Source organism: Lytechinus variegatus, chromosome 3 (genome assembly GCF_018143015.1).
Source record: "Lytechinus variegatus isolate NC3 chromosome 3, Lvar_3.0, whole genome shotgun sequence".
NCBI classification, from domain to species: domain Eukaryota; kingdom Metazoa; phylum Echinodermata; class Echinoidea; order Temnopleuroida; family Toxopneustidae; genus Lytechinus; species Lytechinus variegatus.
This window is the reverse complement of record NC_054742.1, coordinates 17,015,930-17,033,763: the sequence shown is the minus strand read 5'-3', so window position 1 is coordinate 17,033,763 and position 17,834 is coordinate 17,015,930. Positions and strand designations below refer to the sequence as shown.

General features: G+C 38.9%; 1 protein-coding gene across 2 annotated transcripts in view; it reads left to right on the top strand.

Annotated features, from left to right (window-relative positions):
• Positions 1-17,511, top strand: part of LOC121410358 (transmembrane protein 245-like) — a 32,494-nt gene extending 14,983 nt beyond the window's left edge. Inside the window, exons 6-16 of one of the 2 annotated variants that reach the window (XM_041602390.1) lie at positions 488-570; positions 1,137-1,227; positions 2,056-2,145; positions 2,972-3,142; positions 4,780-4,902; positions 5,435-5,574; positions 6,319-6,419; positions 6,724-6,895; positions 7,271-7,489; positions 8,147-8,173; positions 17,364-17,511. In XM_041602390.1, coding sequence (XP_041458324.1) covers positions 488-570; positions 1,137-1,227; positions 2,056-2,145; positions 2,972-3,142; positions 4,780-4,902; positions 5,435-5,574; positions 6,319-6,419; positions 6,724-6,895; positions 7,271-7,489; positions 8,147-8,156 — 1,200 coding nt within the window. In that variant the 3' untranslated portion in view covers positions 8,157-8,173; positions 17,364-17,511. The remainder of the gene's footprint in view (positions 1-487; positions 571-1,136; positions 1,228-2,055; positions 2,146-2,971; positions 3,143-4,779; positions 4,903-5,434; positions 5,575-6,318; positions 6,420-6,723; positions 6,896-7,270; positions 7,490-8,146; positions 8,174-17,363) is intronic. The other variant, XM_041602389.1, reaches the window with a different exon arrangement.
• The last annotated feature ends 323 nt before the right edge of the window (positions 17,512-17,834 follow it).

Below are 17,834 nucleotides of genomic sequence, written 5' to 3'. Positions count from 1 at the left end.
GAGGGTAACAAAATGACACACATTTTATTAATCTGACATGATATATACCTGTATCTGAGATACTTCTTGTGATATTTATGTACCTAGAATGTATTATACACACATGTGTTCCATTGTGGAATGGATTTTATGATACATGCTCAGTAGTACTTTGTGTGTAATCAGGTAAATACAGATAACATCAACATTATGCTGGTAGGGTTATCTACTGTACTTTTCTATGCTATAATAATGTGAAAAATGCTGTGAAGATTGTGAAGAGTAGTAATGATGATATACCTTTTTTTCCTGAATATTGTCATTTTGAAATGCAAGTGTATATACAAGTTATTACATCTCATAAATATCAATAGCGTTGAATGCCATGTATATTTTACATTTTTGTGGATAAGAATCATTATTTTTAAAAGGTAATAAAATCAAAATTTTAGTAATCTTAACTTAAACACATTTCTCCCCAATTTATTTTTAATTTCAATTCCTTAAGATCCAATCTGAGAGTATGACTTTGATACAGGTAACGGGAGATCTTGTAAATGATACAGTATCACAGCATCCTGAACTCCAAGAGTAAGTATTTCAATATTTTTTATTGGTGAATTATAATAATAATTATATTATTGCACTTGCTTATCAGTAGTATGCATTAAGTGCCCTACAGTTATCCAGCATAATTACCCTGGCTTTAGCGGAGCAGCTGTTATGCGCACTGCGTTTCAAGGAATAAATCCCTGCCAGGTACCATTTACCGCACTTGGGTTTAGTGCAATACAATAATATTCTTTTTGAAGAAAATTTATGCCTGTCTGTGAAAGAGTTTGAACCAACAACCCTCAGATTAAGAGAGGGGATGATAAATGGTTCAAAATGGGAATAAAGTTTATCATTTGCTACTGATATGTGATTTCAAATTCCTCATTTCAAATTGTGATTTTAAATTTGTGTTTACATCATTGACTTAGTACACAAGCCTTCCATCATTTATTCTACTTCAATCATGTTGTAGTTTTATGTATACAATTCTTATGTTGACTGAAATAAACAGTTCTGCTTTGGTTGAACAACAAACAATACCCTGTAGTTTTGTTAATGACATTTGATTTCTATATACAGTAATTTGTTTTTCTTCTAAACAGATGGCTTCCTGAAACAGATGAAATGCATGATGCAATGAGTTCAATGTTAGACAATGCATATTTGTATGGACGAGAATGGTTGGCTGAACAGGTAAGGATTTGTACCTTCATCAGTAGAGATGAATCGGTTTCTCACATTGTAGACAAACCAAAAACTTCTGAAAGTTGTGACATTTTGGCTGCAGTGCTGCTAGCCTTCATCAGTGCATGAGTTTTGAGTGCTGCTGCTCACATTCGTATCCCTCCTGCCAACCGACACAACCAAGGCATTTGATTGGCTTGTTGCACAGACTTTCCCTCAGAATATAGCAAATGCTTTAAAATGCACCTGCAGCAGTACTCTGTCAACATTGCCTGATGAAGTATAGCCAATTTGCATCTGAAACGTTTCACATTTGCTAATATCCTGAAACAACTTTTCTTTCTCTTCTGATCTTCATCCAATCATCACAATGATTAACATCTTCTGCACTACAAAGCTACTTCTCTTCAAAAGTTTTTTTTTTCAATATTCCCAGAATAGCCACAGATAATGCTAGAATGGGTTAAAATTTGAGAGTAGCAATGATTCACAGCATGTTTTATGGATGGGCTTGGAATTAAAGGGTGTTTGATAATATTCTTATCATCTTGAGCTATACTTCATTCCATAAATAATGTTTTGAGAAACTTAAGTCAAAGGGGACATTATGAAAAGTCAGTCAAAAATGTGTCTCCAGTTTACAGCCAAACACAACAATATTTGCAAATTGAATAAATGTTGCAATATAAGGTCTGATAAGGTCTGACATAGTAGAAAGTGAAGGGACTCTAGAATTTTTAGCCTGTTTATAATGTATTTGCTGAGGTATTTACTGCCAAGCTTTGAAAACTTAATTTTTGAAATATGTGAGCATCATTTGTTTTGCTTTATTCACAGATACGCAACACTATTGGTGGTGACAATGAGAATATAGAAAAGCAGGTTCTGGAGATTTGGGATCAGCTTTATGTGCAGTGGGTCATAAAGGTAATAACATTCTCTGGGTTTTTTTTTTACCACATTTACATTTTTATGAAGACATTTATTAGTCTTAGCATGTATATGTGACATAGTCAATATTGAATTGCACTGCAGTAGAGAATTAGTTAGCAATTATTATTGAGATCAGCATGAATATTTATTATGCAGAATCAATTCCCAACATTGTAGTATTGGATCAGATCGTTGAAAGCCAGAATTTTAAAGGGATTTCCCCACAAATAAACTATATTTAAACATCAAAGAGTAAATGGATTTTGGTTTTTTTTTACCTTTCATTTTCAGTGCATTTTGTTTTATCTAAATGTACAATAAGAAATATGAAAGTAGTATCTTATATATTTAATGAGAAACCACAGGGTTTATCTAAAAGATGTTGGAAACTTGTTTTATATCTTAATATCAATAGATTATTTTACAATTACTTTTTTCTCTTGAGATATTGTTATTGTTAATCTTTCTACTCATTGATATCTTTCAATGAAAGGTGGTTTAAAATTAAAAGGTGGTCTTTTAAATTTCTAATTGCATTTTGTTTCTTTAACATGTAACCTTTCACCTCCCTTGTTCAAGTCAGAAAATTGTGATTTCTTTTATACAAAGTTAAAGGAGCATGTGTACATGTGTTCCTAGAAAGGTCAAATCAGGTCACATCGATAGTATATGGCTGCAGTAGATAGCTTAATATTTTTATATAATTTATAATGTGTTGAGATAAAAAGCTGAATTCTAAATATAATCTAGCAATACTGATGAACTTTCATGATTGTAAAGGTATAATTAAAATTTGATATTGTATTTATTGTTGTTATAGAATGGAACAGAAGAAGACTCTCCTTTGATTGATTCTCATGAATCATTATCTCTGAGAAGCAATGTTAATCTATCAATGGACAGTGTATATGACATGCTTGGAAAAGTGGATGGTATCGACCTCTCTGGTTTTATGACAGCATTTCAAGAGAACATAGAGACTGTAAAGTCAGTAAGTAGTTCCACTATCATAACAAGATTTTTAAAAAGATATAGAGCTGCTATGCTGACTGTGATAGTGGTTTTAACAGCATCATGACAAGCAGAACAGTAATATAGTGACCAATGGAATCGTGCACTAGTTCTCTCTTGTAAAAGAAAATCCTTGTGCCTTATTATATGATGTAAAACTTAAAACTGTTTCATGTTTTTTTCATGAATGAATAAACTTTAGTTTTTGTCTCACCTGCATAGCAGAGTGAGACTATAGGCGCCGCTTTTCCGACGGCGGCAGCGGCGTCAACATCAAATCTTAACCTGAGGTTAAGTTTTTGAAATGACATCATAACTTAGAAAGTATATGGACCTAGTTCATGAAACTTGGCCATAAGGTTAATCAAGTATTACTGAACATCCTATTAGAGTTTCATGTCACATGACCAAGGTCAAAGGTCATTTAGGGTCAATGAACTTAGACCATGTTGGAGGAATCAACATCAAAATCTTAACCTGAGGTTAAGTTTTTGAAATGTCATCATAACTTAAAAAATGTATGGACCTAGTTCATGAAACTTGGACATAAGGTTAATCAAGTGTCACTGAACATCCTGCATGAGTTTCACGTCACATGACCAAGGTCAAAGGTCATTTAGGGTCAATGAACTTTGGCCGAATTGGGGGTATCTGTTGAATTCCCATCATAACTTTGAATATTTATGGATCTGATTCATGAAACTTGGACATAATAGTAATCAAGCATCACTGAACATTTTGTGCAAGTTTCAGGTCTCATGATTAAGGTCAAAGGTCATTTAGGGTCAATGAACTTTGGCCGAATCGGGGGTATCTGTTGAATTACCATCATAACTTTGAAAGTTTATTGGTCTAGTTTGTTAAACTTGGACATTAGAGTAATCAAGTATCACTGAACATCCTGTGCGCATTTCAGGTCACATGACCAAGGTCAAAGGTCAATGAACTTTGGCCGAATTGGGTGTATCTGTTGAATTACCATCATAACTTTAAAATTTTATGGATCTGATTCATGAAACTTGTACATAAGAGTAATCAAGTATCACTGAACATCCTGTGCGAGTTTCAGGTCACATGATCAAGGTCAAAGGTCATGTAAGGTCAATGAACTTTGGCCATGTTGGGGTTTTTTGTTGAATAACCATCATATCTCTGTAAGTTTATTGGTCTAGTTCATAAAAAGTGGACGTAAGAGTAACCATGTATCACTGAACATCTTGTGCGAGTTAGAGTAGTTTTCAAAGTCAGCACTGCTGCTATATTGAACCGCGTGATGCAGGTGAGACGGCCAGAGGCATTCCACTTGTTATTAAATGAATGTGATAATTTGTAATGCCAATATTTGAGTTTTATGAAAGCAAATAGCACATAAATTACGGAATCACATATCTGATGTGAATTGATAGACATGTAGCCAAAAATATGTTTCAAAAGGCATGAACATAATATTTTTTAATCTTTTGTAAGGAATAAAAATTTTTCTGAAAACAATAAAATCATTGAGTGCACTAGTTATTTTTGGAACAATTATTCTTTTAAATATTCATGTTTAATATGAAGGAAATTAATATCTCCTAATTTGATGTATGAAATTATTCCATTGTCCTTTACCCATAGATCCTGGAGTCTGTATGGCTAGTGTTGAAAGGAAATATGAATCTGATTGCATCTCTTTTGACTACAATTCTCTACATGATACTAGAAGGAGGAACAGCCATTCTCAATTTTGTTATCTCATTTGTAAGTTTGTTTTGTTGTTAGATATATGTAACATGTATTGAGAATATCACATAGTAATTAATGTGGTATTGATAATTACAATAGCATGAATGTATATAACAAAGAAAAAATGTACAAAGAAAATTATGGTAGAATACAATTGAAAGTTAGATCATTCTTTATCATTTAGTACACACAGGATGATTTGTGACTTGATAGCTAAAATATTTGAACTCTCATTTTGAATTACCTAGTTGTATAAAAAGAAAATATTAGATATTTGATATAGGATTATAGTAATTGTAGTTGTTGAATTAAGTAAACATGATGTATTTTTACTTATTTTCATCAACCTTTTAATGTGAATGTGTAGTGCAATTGGTGATGAAATATTCTCATATTAAAAGTGGAATGCAAGACTTATTGATTCTCTATTAATTTTACAAACCATCTTAGAAGAAAATAAATGATAAATATTATTTGTTCATTTGGAGTATGATATATATGACATGAAACTGAATGTTATTTTTGTATTTATATTTGTTTTATATAGGTTGTGTTCATGACAACATTATTCTACTTGTTGAGTTTTAGTGATAAACAATATCTTCCAATGAAATGGATCTCTAGTCTTACACCTGTCAATGATTCTACATCCAACAAGTATGGCCAGGCTGTAGAAAATTCTATCAGGTAAGCAATTTGATTATCATATTTAGTTTCTACATCACATGTATTATTTAAGGAATTTCTGAATTTGATTACCTGGTGAACCTCCTTTTCATGTTTGAAAGTGTGTTTGTATTCTTGTGTGAGATATGAGTGACATTCTCACAGATGTAACATTATCCTTGACAAAGTTAACAAAATGAAACCATTGAAAAAAGAATGAAACCCATCAAACCAAATGTATTGTATAAAAAAGAAAATTAAACAGATCATTGTAGTTTTGAAAATAAAATATATATAAAAATGTCATTAGCATTGATTCTTCAGATATCTAATGCCATGGAGATTCCCCCGCCCCCTCCCCGTCGTTAAGAACAAATTGATTGAAATGAAGTGGGGAAAAACATATTTCTCAAATTTGAATTTAGTTATGTCCAGTAAACACATACAAAATTAAGATAAATACACAAAAAGCCATCACACAAATTTAATATATCATACCGTAGTTTAAAACAGTTCTCGTGAAAATGACATTTGGATGCCTATATCGGCAGTATGCTTATGATGTTGGGTCACCTTGGAACATATATAAACCCAATTTGTATTGCAATATATGAATATTGCTTGTATTGAGTTCACTTTACTTCAAATGTCAAAATGTCAAAGATATTAAACATTTTTCATCAGTATATACATGAATTGATGAAACATGCTAATCAATTTTGCAATTTCAAACGGTAATTGCTTGTTATTTTTTTTCTCTGTTAGAGGTGTATTTGGTGCTTCAATCAAGATGTCTACATTCTATGGTCTATATACATGGCTTACTCATACCATCTTTGGATTACAGATTGTATATGTACCATCAGGTAAGCAAAAAAAAATTACTTGACTTGTATTCAAAGATCTGAATTTATTGTTAGGCATGAATTCTAGGAAATTTTAAGAGTCTACATTAAAGAAAACTATTTCGGTCTTATTTACTCTAATTATTCCCTTCATTTTGTCTTGTGATTCTCTCGTTATATTGAACTGATGCTATGTTTGCATCTGGTAATATTAACATGTTTATTATTGATTTTTTTTTCTTTTTGAGAAACAATTTCACATTTAAAGTGATATTTTGATGTTAAAGAATATTTATGGCTAGTATTTAACCTTTATTATTTTCAGCCTTGGCTGCTCTCTTTGGTGCTATCCCATTTGTTGGAACTTACTGGGCAGCTGTACCAGGGGTCATTGAACTATTAGTCCATGGTGAAAAGGTGTTAGCTGTTATGCTGTTTGTTGTTCAGATGCTTCCAATGTATGTTGTGGATACTGCTATCTACAGTGATATCAAAGGGTCAGTTATGTGTTTTACTTCTTTGATTGTGAATAATCTGTATTCCTATAGCAGATATATAATACAGTTGTGATACCATGATTACTTACATGCAAGTATCAGTGGAAAATGTAAAAAGTAATAACTTGATTTTCCTGTTTAAAAAACTTGAGTTTGCTGTAATTTTCAATGATTTTATGTGTTCAACAAGGTCATGGACACCAAACACAATACGTTTGTCCTTTGATAATACTCCATTATAATCTCAATTATGACATCTGCATTTATGCTTTTGTTCTACATGCATACATTACATAGGCTCCTTTGTATATTTATGGCATGTTGTTTTTTCATTGAGAGATTGTGTTGAAAATGTCATTATTTGTTATTGTGCAGAGGTGGTCACCCCTACTTGACTGGCTTAGCTGTTGCTGGAGGGATCTACTGCTATGGATTAGAGGGTGCTATAATTGGACCCATCTTACTATGTGTTCTCTTGGTAGCAGTCAATATCTTTAGTACTATGATACAAGGTACCAGAGCTCTTCCAGCTACCCCTGCCTCACCTCTTGGGTTAAGATCACAGCCAAGAGAAAGGAGACTCAGGTTTGAAAGGTAAATTGAACCAAGAACTAGTAATTTCTTAATATTGCATATTATGTCATTTGATAGCATTAGTAAAGTGTTGAAAGCTGGCATTTGTGTACCAAATAGCAACAGAAACACCATTGATACACCAAATACACCAGTCTTGTGACATTTAAGTCTTGAAACAATTTTTGCATAGTTTTTGTAAAGTTCTCGCAATGTTTTGCTGATAAACTACAGCTAGTCAACATGCACGAAAGACACAAAAATGTGAATATGAACACACAAACAATAACGTAAACCTTGCAAAATTTATGTGATCTGATCAGGCATTAACAAAGAATTAGCGAGCACACATTTTGCAATGTTTTTGCGCATGGGATGTGGAAACGTTCGCAAGAAGTTTCAAATAGTTTTTAAGAAACTCCTGCGAGTGATTGGCAAAAAATAAAATGTATGTTAGACTTTGCCATTTGTTACATTATTTCCATTGCGAAATATTTGTGAGCCCTATGAAAACGGCACATAAAACATCTCAAGCATCCCTTAGACTGTCTAAGTTGCTGTTTGACATCACATTATGTTCATAGAGCTCAGTTTACCCTGGCATGCTATGTATGGTGTAACATTTTGCTGCTCATGTTATTAAGTGTTATGTCATTTGCCTTTCATTTAATTATTCAGCCCATATTGAGGAGGGAGATTAAATGAGTTAGTATATTTACTTCAATAACTCCATACATCTACTTGATTTGCTAGTTCAGCCCTCTGGACTGCCATACCCGAATAGAACTCCCAAGGATTTAAAAAGCGCGAGCGCGCCCTCTCCCGTTCAGGCTTACTACCCATGATCACCGCGCAATTAGCGTCCATCTTCCTCTTTTGCTTTCGGCAAGCCACCTGTCAAGACGTGCTCAGATAAGTCTCCTAAGAGCTCAAATCTTTTTGAGCTTTGGTATATTATTTTCGCTTATCTGTGGTGCATTCTCCCTTTTAATTTCAATCTTTCCATTTGTGTGTAAGATTGTGTTCAGAATTTACACTTGGCGTGACTTTTTAGACGTGTTTTTGGTGACACTTAAATTGTTTTTCTAACGTTTGAGTTCTCGTCGCGCCGCATCGCTAGCGCGTTCGCGAGGCACCGGGCTTGGCCTGCCTACGTGGCAGCAAGCCTTCACCACCTGTCATGGTTATTGTTCTTTACGTTCAAAGCGTGGTGGCTTTTGGTGCCGTTTTTGAATTAAATTTCTAGACAGCCTCTACACTTTGTTGTCGAGGGTGTTATTGTTATTTCTTTTTGCAGGTTGGGATCTTCAACTCTGTTCCTTCCTTGCTTTCTGGAATTGATTTATTAAGATTTTCGTTTGATTATTGATTGATTAATTCTTCAATTCTCTTTCCTTTCTGTTCTGAATAAATTTCTTAATTGATATTTTATTCACAGGCGGATCTTAAAGCTCAATTCCTTTTTCCTTCTGTTCTGAATAAATTTCTTGATTGATATTTTATTCACAGGCGGATCTTAAAGCTCAATTCCTTTTCCTTCTGTTCTGAATAAATTTCTTGATTGATATTTTATTCACAGGCGGATCCTAAAGCTCAATTCCTTATCCTTTCTGTTCTGAATAAAATTCTTGATTAATATTTTATTCACAGACGCTTCGGGGATTGTTTAATTCGGCTTACGCAATTATACCTGATGATTGTTTGGTTATTCAATCCCCCCTAAAAAAAAAAAAAAAAAAAAAAAAATTTTTTGTTCTTTACAGGTGGGGTCTCCTTCCTGTTAGAAATTTTTTTGACCTGTCCCGGAATTGTTTTCTTCGTTCAATTCCCTCTTCCCTCCTAGTCTTATATATTTTTTTATTTCGACAGGCGGGCTCTACGATTCCCTTTGAGGATTTACTGTGTCGTTCTTCCTCTTGGAATCGTTACTAGAGACGTTCCTCCTTCCTCCTGTTCTGAATTTCTTTACCTTTCCACAGGAGGTTACTTTTTTTTTCCTCTTGGAAATTATCGTAAAATTTCTCTTATCTGGAATTATTTGTCTCTCAATCCCTTTTCTTCCTGCTCTGAAATGCTTGTTTTTGTGTTTCTTCGCAGGTGGAAACTTCGTTCTCTTCTGAACTTGCATTCATTTTTGAATTTTTGTTTCGAATTTTTCCTTCGGGCACAAAAAAGAGAATATAGTAGGGGAACCTTGTAGGAGTTTCTTTTTTCAAAGTCTCCGACCTCCTTTTTATTTTCTTACAGGCAGATACCTAAACTATTCTTAGGTTCTTCTTCCTCCCTACCCCTCCCCTCTTGTTTTGTTCTGTTTGCTCAAACAAACTTCTTTTAGGAGGAGGGAAAGACCACTCCGGTCTCCACTTTTAATCTAAGCGAGATCTTTGTAAAAAAAAAAAAAAAGAAAAAGAAAAATTCTTGTTTTTCCTTTTTCAGGGTAGAGAGAGGTATCTTTGAATGGGACTAACACAGCCCCAGAGGACCTGGTGCCCTCCACGGGGACCGTCCCGATTGCAAGTTACAGAAGTCGGCCGCCTCCAGGCGAGCAGGAGGGACGCCGCGGTGAGCGCCCAGCGGCGGTGAGTATGAGGGTGCGTCGATCAGCATTCCGAATTTGCGGTCGGATGCTAAGAGAAGGAAGGCCGAGACTGTGGTGCCACGGTCTCGGACAAAGGAAAAAGTGGTAGCCAAGGCTTCCAAGCCTAAACTAGGTCCTGCCGCCGCAGCACCCATAGGGCTATGCGACCCACCGGCTACCGGGTCACCAGAAGTCCGGAGGGAGAGTGCGGTTCTCTCCCCCCGGCACAGGTCAGGATCTCTGCCGTATAAGTCATCCTCCGTTGACAGCATCGGGAGAGATCGCCCAGCCCCTGACCGCGAGAGGCGTCACACAGTCTGTAACCACAATCTGATCGTGACCACAATCTGACCCCGTCAGATTCGGGTGAAGTTTCGTTGTTGGCGGCCGCCCTGCCAGGGGCGGCAAATCGTAAGAGATCACCCGTGCCTCTTGTGCCTTCTTCTGCTCCGGCCACGCCGGCGGAGCCCGCAAAATAAGAAGAAGAAGAAGAAGAGGTCGAAGGAGAGGTCGGCCAGCCCTGTTGCCATGGGCATTCCTCCTTCAGACCCTCTTATCGGTGGCCAGATGTTACAGTCATACATGTTATGCTGCTATATTCTGCTACCGCGAGAGGCGTCACACATCGGGCTGTGACCACAATCTGACCCCGTCAGATTCGGGTGAAGTTTCATTGTCGGCGGCCGCCCTGCCAGGGGCGGCAAATCGTAAGAAATCACCCGTGCCTCTCATGCCTTCTTCTGCCCCGGCCACGCCGGCGGAGCCCGCAGAAAGAGAAGAAGAAGAAGAGGTCGAAGGAGAGGTTGGCCAGCCCTGCTGCCATGGGCGTTCCTCCTTCAGACCCTTGTGTCGGTGGTCAGATGTTACAGCTATTCATGCTGCTACATTCTGCTACCGCGAGAGGCGTCACACATCAGACTGTGACCACAATCTGACCCCGTCAGATTCGGGTGAAGTTTCGTTGTTGACGGCCGCCCTGCCAGGGGCGGCAAATCGTAAGAAATCACCCGTGCCTCTTGTGCCTTCTTCTGCCCCGGCCACACCGGCGGAGGCCGCGAAGAAGAAGAGGTCGAAGGTGAGGTCGGCCAGCCCTGTTGCCATGGGCGTCCCTCCTTCAGACCCTTGTGTCGGTGGTCAGATGTCACAGCTATTCATGCTGCTACATTCTGCTTTCGAGTAGTGCGGGTTCACCCAACCCTCGACGTCTACTCACCCCGCTGATGCCCCTGAGCATCAAGCGAGACAAGTGGGCAATAACCACCAGACACCCGGGAAATCCTCGAGCGATTCTGTTAAATCGCCAGCCAGTGCACCGACTAACCGGGTGCCCCAAGATCGCGTGTGCTTTCCAGCATTTTCGTCGATCTCAGAGCACGTGTCCCAGCCGACACGCGGGGCCACCCTGGCGCTTACTGGACAACCCCCGGTTCAGTCCATAGAGCGAGACTCCCTTTACGAGGACAACCCCTATCCCGCGGTCGACTTTTCAGTAAGCTCTCAGGCGCTGCTTGACAAGTATCTACCTCACATCTACCCTCTGAGCGGGGGTATTGATGAAGCAAGGGAGTCCATATTTTCTCGCCCCGCCTCTTCAGGCGCCCCGAGCTCAATCGGCCGAATTGGGGGTCTCGGAGAGTGACGGGGTCGCTCTAGACGAGGCGGCTCCTACGACGAGGAAGCCGCCAGCTCCGAGGGTGTAAATCCACCCCCGCTCTGCTGCTGCCCGGAAGCGCCAGGCTCCGGCGCCGCCGTCTCGAAATTTTCAAGCCTCTCGAGGCTAGCGAGAAGGCAGAGGGGGGGGGGCGATTATTATGCAGGTACTCCCGAATTCGCCCTCTACGTCAAGCTCACATGCGGCGACGACTCCTTCAGTGGTAACTCTCTCCATTCTTTCCCCTAAGCGGGCCCGTAGATTGGAGGTATGAATCTCTTACATACCGCATGCCGCACTTCTCTCGTGAGAATGTTTGACTGCTTTGAGAGGGCAACCTATCACGTCCGCGGACCGTCCGCCCAGGCGACGAGACCGTCGCTTTTCTGGCCTGAACCTCACTTTCTATTCGAAAGTAAGGGTGCCCTGTCTTACTTAGCTCCTACCCTTGCAACGCCAGAGTCAGGGCTAGTACAGATACCCGTTCTCCAGCGATCGCCGCTGAAGAGAGGGCGACTCTGATATGAGCACCATCACCGCCCAGCGGTATGTCTCACTATCTCATAGCTCTCCGAGCTTATGAGTATGTATATCGGATCTGAATGTCACGGCGATTAAAAGTTCTCCTGTGCTTAATAATCGCTATGCCTTCACCACCCGGTGCATTATGGTTATGTTAACCTATTTGTCTCGTATTCGGGCGGCTCGTACGAACCCTGCCCGAGCTGCCATCACCGGTCGTCCCCCCGGACACCGCCGGCAGCACCCGCACCGAATACGTGGAAGGTATCAGCTTTTCATATGCTAGATATCCCTCCTGTTGACATTCACAGCTGTTCCCCGAGTCTTTCCCGGTTGGGTAAACATCATCTCGGAGGAAAGTAACCGCCGTACATCTCATGAGATTGTTGGCTATGTACGTGCGTTCAAACTTGTTTAAAGCCCCAGGATTCTCTGTCGGCATTCTATGCCTACTTTCTGGGCACACCCACCGTACCGGGTCGGCGAGTTCACACCAAACTGTACACCGCCAGACCATCGGTCGAGCTCTAACTGTCTATCATATAGACTGCCCTCTATGTGGGTCAATCTTGCGGGCGTCTCCGCCGTTCCCTCCTTGTGCGGAGTGGTCTACGGTGGATGTCTTTACCGTGCCCGTTTGTCGAATCGGCCTCTTTCTTAGAAATTTTTTCACGGCACACTCGAGTCGCCCCGCATGCTGCTTTCATCCTCCTTCCATGCAATGCATGTGGCCAGGGTCACCGCACGACCGAGGATGATGTAACCGTGGATGGATGTATGCTTATGCCTTCCTAACCACGATCACTACGACCCGCCTTCTCTCGGGCCGACTGTGGATGAGTCTCTCCATGTAAGTGATTTACTTCACTGGAGTTCTTCTTTTAGAAATTTAGATTCTCATCCCCCGCTGCTTAGGGCGTCATTTTTGCCGCCCCCCGCAGCTTTTTGGAGCTCCTTATCTTACCGATATCGGACTGTTCCACGCTGCCGCAACCGGCGCCGGCGGTGCTTGCTCTTACGATCACTTGAGAAACAGGCCTTGTGACTGTTTTCATAAACAACTGGTTCTCACCGCAGACTGATGGAAATTTTGTGATTACTTCCTCAAGTCTCCTTCGCTTGTTTCTTCAAGCGAGGATTTCGACACTCTTAGCCAGTTTCCGTCCCTAACTTGATAGGACAGGGCCGTTGCTACCTCATTCGATTCCGTTGCGAATGTAACGGTTGAGGTATCATGTCTGGCGATGTCTGTTCGTTTAGAGCATCTCTTGATGGTCGTTTACACGTAATATCGTGACAGATTTTTTTTCGCCAGCTCCCTCTGGCGTACACTTGCTGCTGCTAGGGATTCCCCCGCCCAGCGGACAGCCATCGCAGCCTAGCCTCACGGGCTCTCTCGGCGATGGTGGCTTGAGCCAAGCCACCTCTTCCACCGCGGGCACTGCACCCTCAGATGGGTGCTTCAATCAGTATGGGAGAAAGGGGATCCTGAGTTCTCTCTCGATCACTCGGTCTAACACACTTTTGTCGTGATGTGTACCGCGCTGTATCCCTGACACGCCCGGTTGAGCTGTTTTGACCAGACTGCTCTATTCTACATAGGCAACATGTCCGCGGCATTCCTTATTAACAGGATGGCACTCAGTCGCTTTCTCGACCCTTGTCTGCCTTACGAGTGGTTTTCTTCCTAAATCCCTACTCTCCGTCGTTCCTGGTCCCCTTCGGACCACTAGTAACTTTTTACCACAGCTCTCTATCAGAATTCTGCAGATTTCTGCCCTCACGCATTTGAGACAGATATCGAATTCTGGGCGCTTTCTCCCACGCGGAGGCTTATTCTGAGATATCTCGCCTTCTCAGATTGGTCGATTGATCACTTACTGAGCCTTAAAAGCTTCAGTTTTCCGATCACGATTCTTGTTGAAATTTTCAACAAATTTCGATTCTTACGCTCTAGTCAGCAGGTGATGTTGTTCTCCTGACACTAGGCCGAGGGCCCATGATACTTAGTATTCCTGAGTATACAGGGCATTCCTCTCGAGGACATTTTTGAGGGCCGCCTTTTGGCGCTCAACTAACTCCTTCACTTCTTTCTACTTGAAGGACATTCCGTCCAGCGAGGCGAGATTCGCTGCTTCGGCGCTTAAAGCAGCTGCGGTTTTTTCCCCCTCTCCCTAAATTTCGTTGTTTTTGTTTTTTTCTTTTAAATTTTCTTAGGCTTACAATTGAAAACATGCCTCCCTACGGTTTGAGTCCGTGCTGGTCTAGCAAATCAAGTAGATGTATGGAGTTATTGAAGTAAATTATGAAAATACTTACCTGATTTTCTTATTTACGAGATAACTCATACATCTACTTGATACCCTCCCACCGACCCTCCGCCTTGCGTAGCAACATGTTTCAACGTATGGGCTTGCGAAAGGTGAGGAAGATGGACGCTAATTGCGCGGTGATCATGGGTAGTAAGCCTGAACGGGAGAGGGCGCGCTCGCGCTTTTTAAATCCTTGGGAGTTCTATTCGGGTATGGCAGTCCAGAGGGCTGAACTAGCAAATCAAGTAGATGTATGAGTTATCTCGTAAATAAGAAAATCAGGTAAGTATTTTCATAATTTACATTAACTAGAAATATTTAATTGTATTTGGAGCTGACAAATTTTCTCTAAAGCACATTTAATCACACTAACATCTTTGAGTGGATTTTGCTATTGATGTCCAGTCTTTTAGAAAAGTAATGTGAATTTATTAATCTACTTATCATCAAAACACATTTGCTCTCTGATTGATACAAAGGATTCAATTTGGCTTCTCTAATTGAAATGGAGCTTAGTTGTTACCGGTACGTTATAAATATTGGTTTCAATACATTTTAAAAAATCCCTGTTTAAAAGATGAGTGAACATATATATATATATATATGCACTTAGAGTATGATAAATTATTTTTTGAAATATTAGCTAAACATTTTTTGACTGTCTGCACATACAAATCTTTCCAATTTAAAAAAATAATGAGATTTAAATTAGAATATTTTCACACAGATTTTTTCATGATCATCCCTTCCAAATACATGTATGAGTTGTTGTATTAATGACTCTGATTCTGCTGTGATTGATGTGAATATATATGCATAATTTCATAAAATAATCATTCTTTATTAATATCTTGTTCGTACTCTTACTTCCCTTCCTGAACTGCTCAAAACATTAAAGTTTTAAACTCTGTTTTGTCATTGATAATACAGAGTGTAAAAACTTAAAATCATTTGAATGTTCTTCATAAAGGAAAGGAAATAATGAACAAAATAATTGAAGTAAATTCAAAATCTAAAATTTCACTTTTAACTAGTTCTTATTGTCTCGCCTGCATAGCAGAGCGAGACTATAGGCACCGCTTATCCGACGGTGGCGTTGTCAATAGTGAAATCTTTACCAAGTTTAAATTTTTGAAGTGTCATCATAACTTAGAAATATATGGACCAAGTTCATGAAACTTAGACTTAAGGGAAATCAAGTATTTCTAAACATCCTGCTTGATTTTCAGGTCACATGACCAAGGTAAAAATTAATTTAGGGTCAATGAATTTAGACCATGTTGGGGAATCAATATCAAAATCTTAACCAAGGTTAAATTTTGGAAATGTTGTCATAACTTATAAAGTATATGGACCTACAACATGAAACTTAGACATAAGGGTAATGGTATATCACTGAGTATCCTGCCCAAGTTTCAGATCACTTGGGGTCAACAAACTTTGGCCATGTTGGGGGTATTTGTGAAATTACATAACTATGAAATTTTACGGATCTAGTTCATGAAAGTTGGACATAAGAGCAATCAAGTATCCCTGAGCATCCTATGCAAGTTTCAGGTCACATGACAAAGGTCATTTGGTGTGAACGAACAAGGGTAATGTTGGGGTAATTTTGGAATTTTCTTTGTAATATCGAAACTTGGCATTAAGAGCAGCCATGTATCCCTGAATATCCTGTGCACGTTTCAGGAACATGATCAAGATCAAAGGTCATTGAAGATCAATGAACTCTGGCCGTGTTGGGGGTATTTTTTACCCTTGCCAAACAAATTTTGAAGGGGGTATATACTGTAGGAATAAGTGTACGGTCGGGCGATCGGTCCGTTGCAAATCTTGCGCATCGAACTACTTTCTCAGTTATAACCAATTCTCTTGAAATTTGGACCACACATTGGTTTTGAGGTGAAGATGTGCAAGACACATATTTTGTGTGTGTCAGAAATTGTTTTGCCATGGTAACAACATAATATATGCCACAAATTGGGTAAAAATATTTTGGTTCAAACTACTTGATCAATTTTCAACCAATTCTCATGAACTTTGGCTCACACATTGGTCTTGAGGTAAAGATGTTCAGAGCATATTTCTGCATGTCTCAGAGATCATGTTTCCATGGTAACAAAACTAACAATATATGTAAAAAATTAGGCAAATATCTTGTAGTTCAAACTACCGTACTTGATCAGTTTTTAACCATTTCTAATATTTTGCTCACACATGGATTATGGATCTAGTTCATGAAACATAGACATAAGGGTAATCAAGTCTGAATGATTGTTTTGCACGCATCTTAGGTCACATTATCATGGTCAAAGGTCATCTTGGGTCAATGGACATATTATTTTATGCTATGAATATTTTATTATTCAATATTTTCAAGGTCAGCATTGCTGCTATATTGAATGGCGTAATGCAGGCGAGACTGCCAGAGACGTTCCACTTGTTTATTCTTTTGGCAAAATATATCGAAACTAGTTAAGGTGAAATTTTCTTTGCAAATTGTAGATCTTTTATAACATACTTTTTATGCAAAGGATGTGTAAAAATATTGAATAACTACAAATATTTTTGTAGTAAAATTGTTATTATATGCCAAACTTTTATAGCAAGAAAAAGACATAAACACCTATTTTCATTTTTTTCTATATTTTCAACCATTTTAGGTTATCAGCATCTACTTTTTCTTATGAAAATATTTTTCTATACATATTTGTCTGTCTTTTGTTTTATGGACTTATATGGTTCTTGATTATTTTGTGATAAAAAAATGCCTTCTTATGGTTATTACTTGATTTAATCTCAATTTTTTTTTATCTCTCATTTTTTTCACAGATCTGACTCAGGATAGTGGAACTGAAATTGGAAAAAACATACATGTAAACATCTTAACCCTATTTCAAGTGGGCTATTTCAGACCAGGATATATTGGGGGGTCAATTTGACCACCCCCCCCCCCTCAGATCTCGGCTGTTAATAATAATAATAATAATAGGCATTTATATAGCGCCATCTATTTAGAAATATTCTATTCCGAGGCGCGTTGTTATTATTATTACCCCGGCTTTAGCTCGAGCTGCCTCTCAGCGCTCATGCATTCAAGGAATTAATCCTGCCGGGTACCCATTCACCTCACCTGGGTTGTGTGCAGCACAATGTGGATAAATTTCTTGCTGAAGGAAATTACGCCATGGCTTGATTGCGCGATCGCTGCAAAAATTTAGACTCGGGTAGAGCCGGATGTAAACTTGGCCTAATGTAAACTACAAAGCTATTGTAAAATTTTCGACAAATTTATTGTTTATA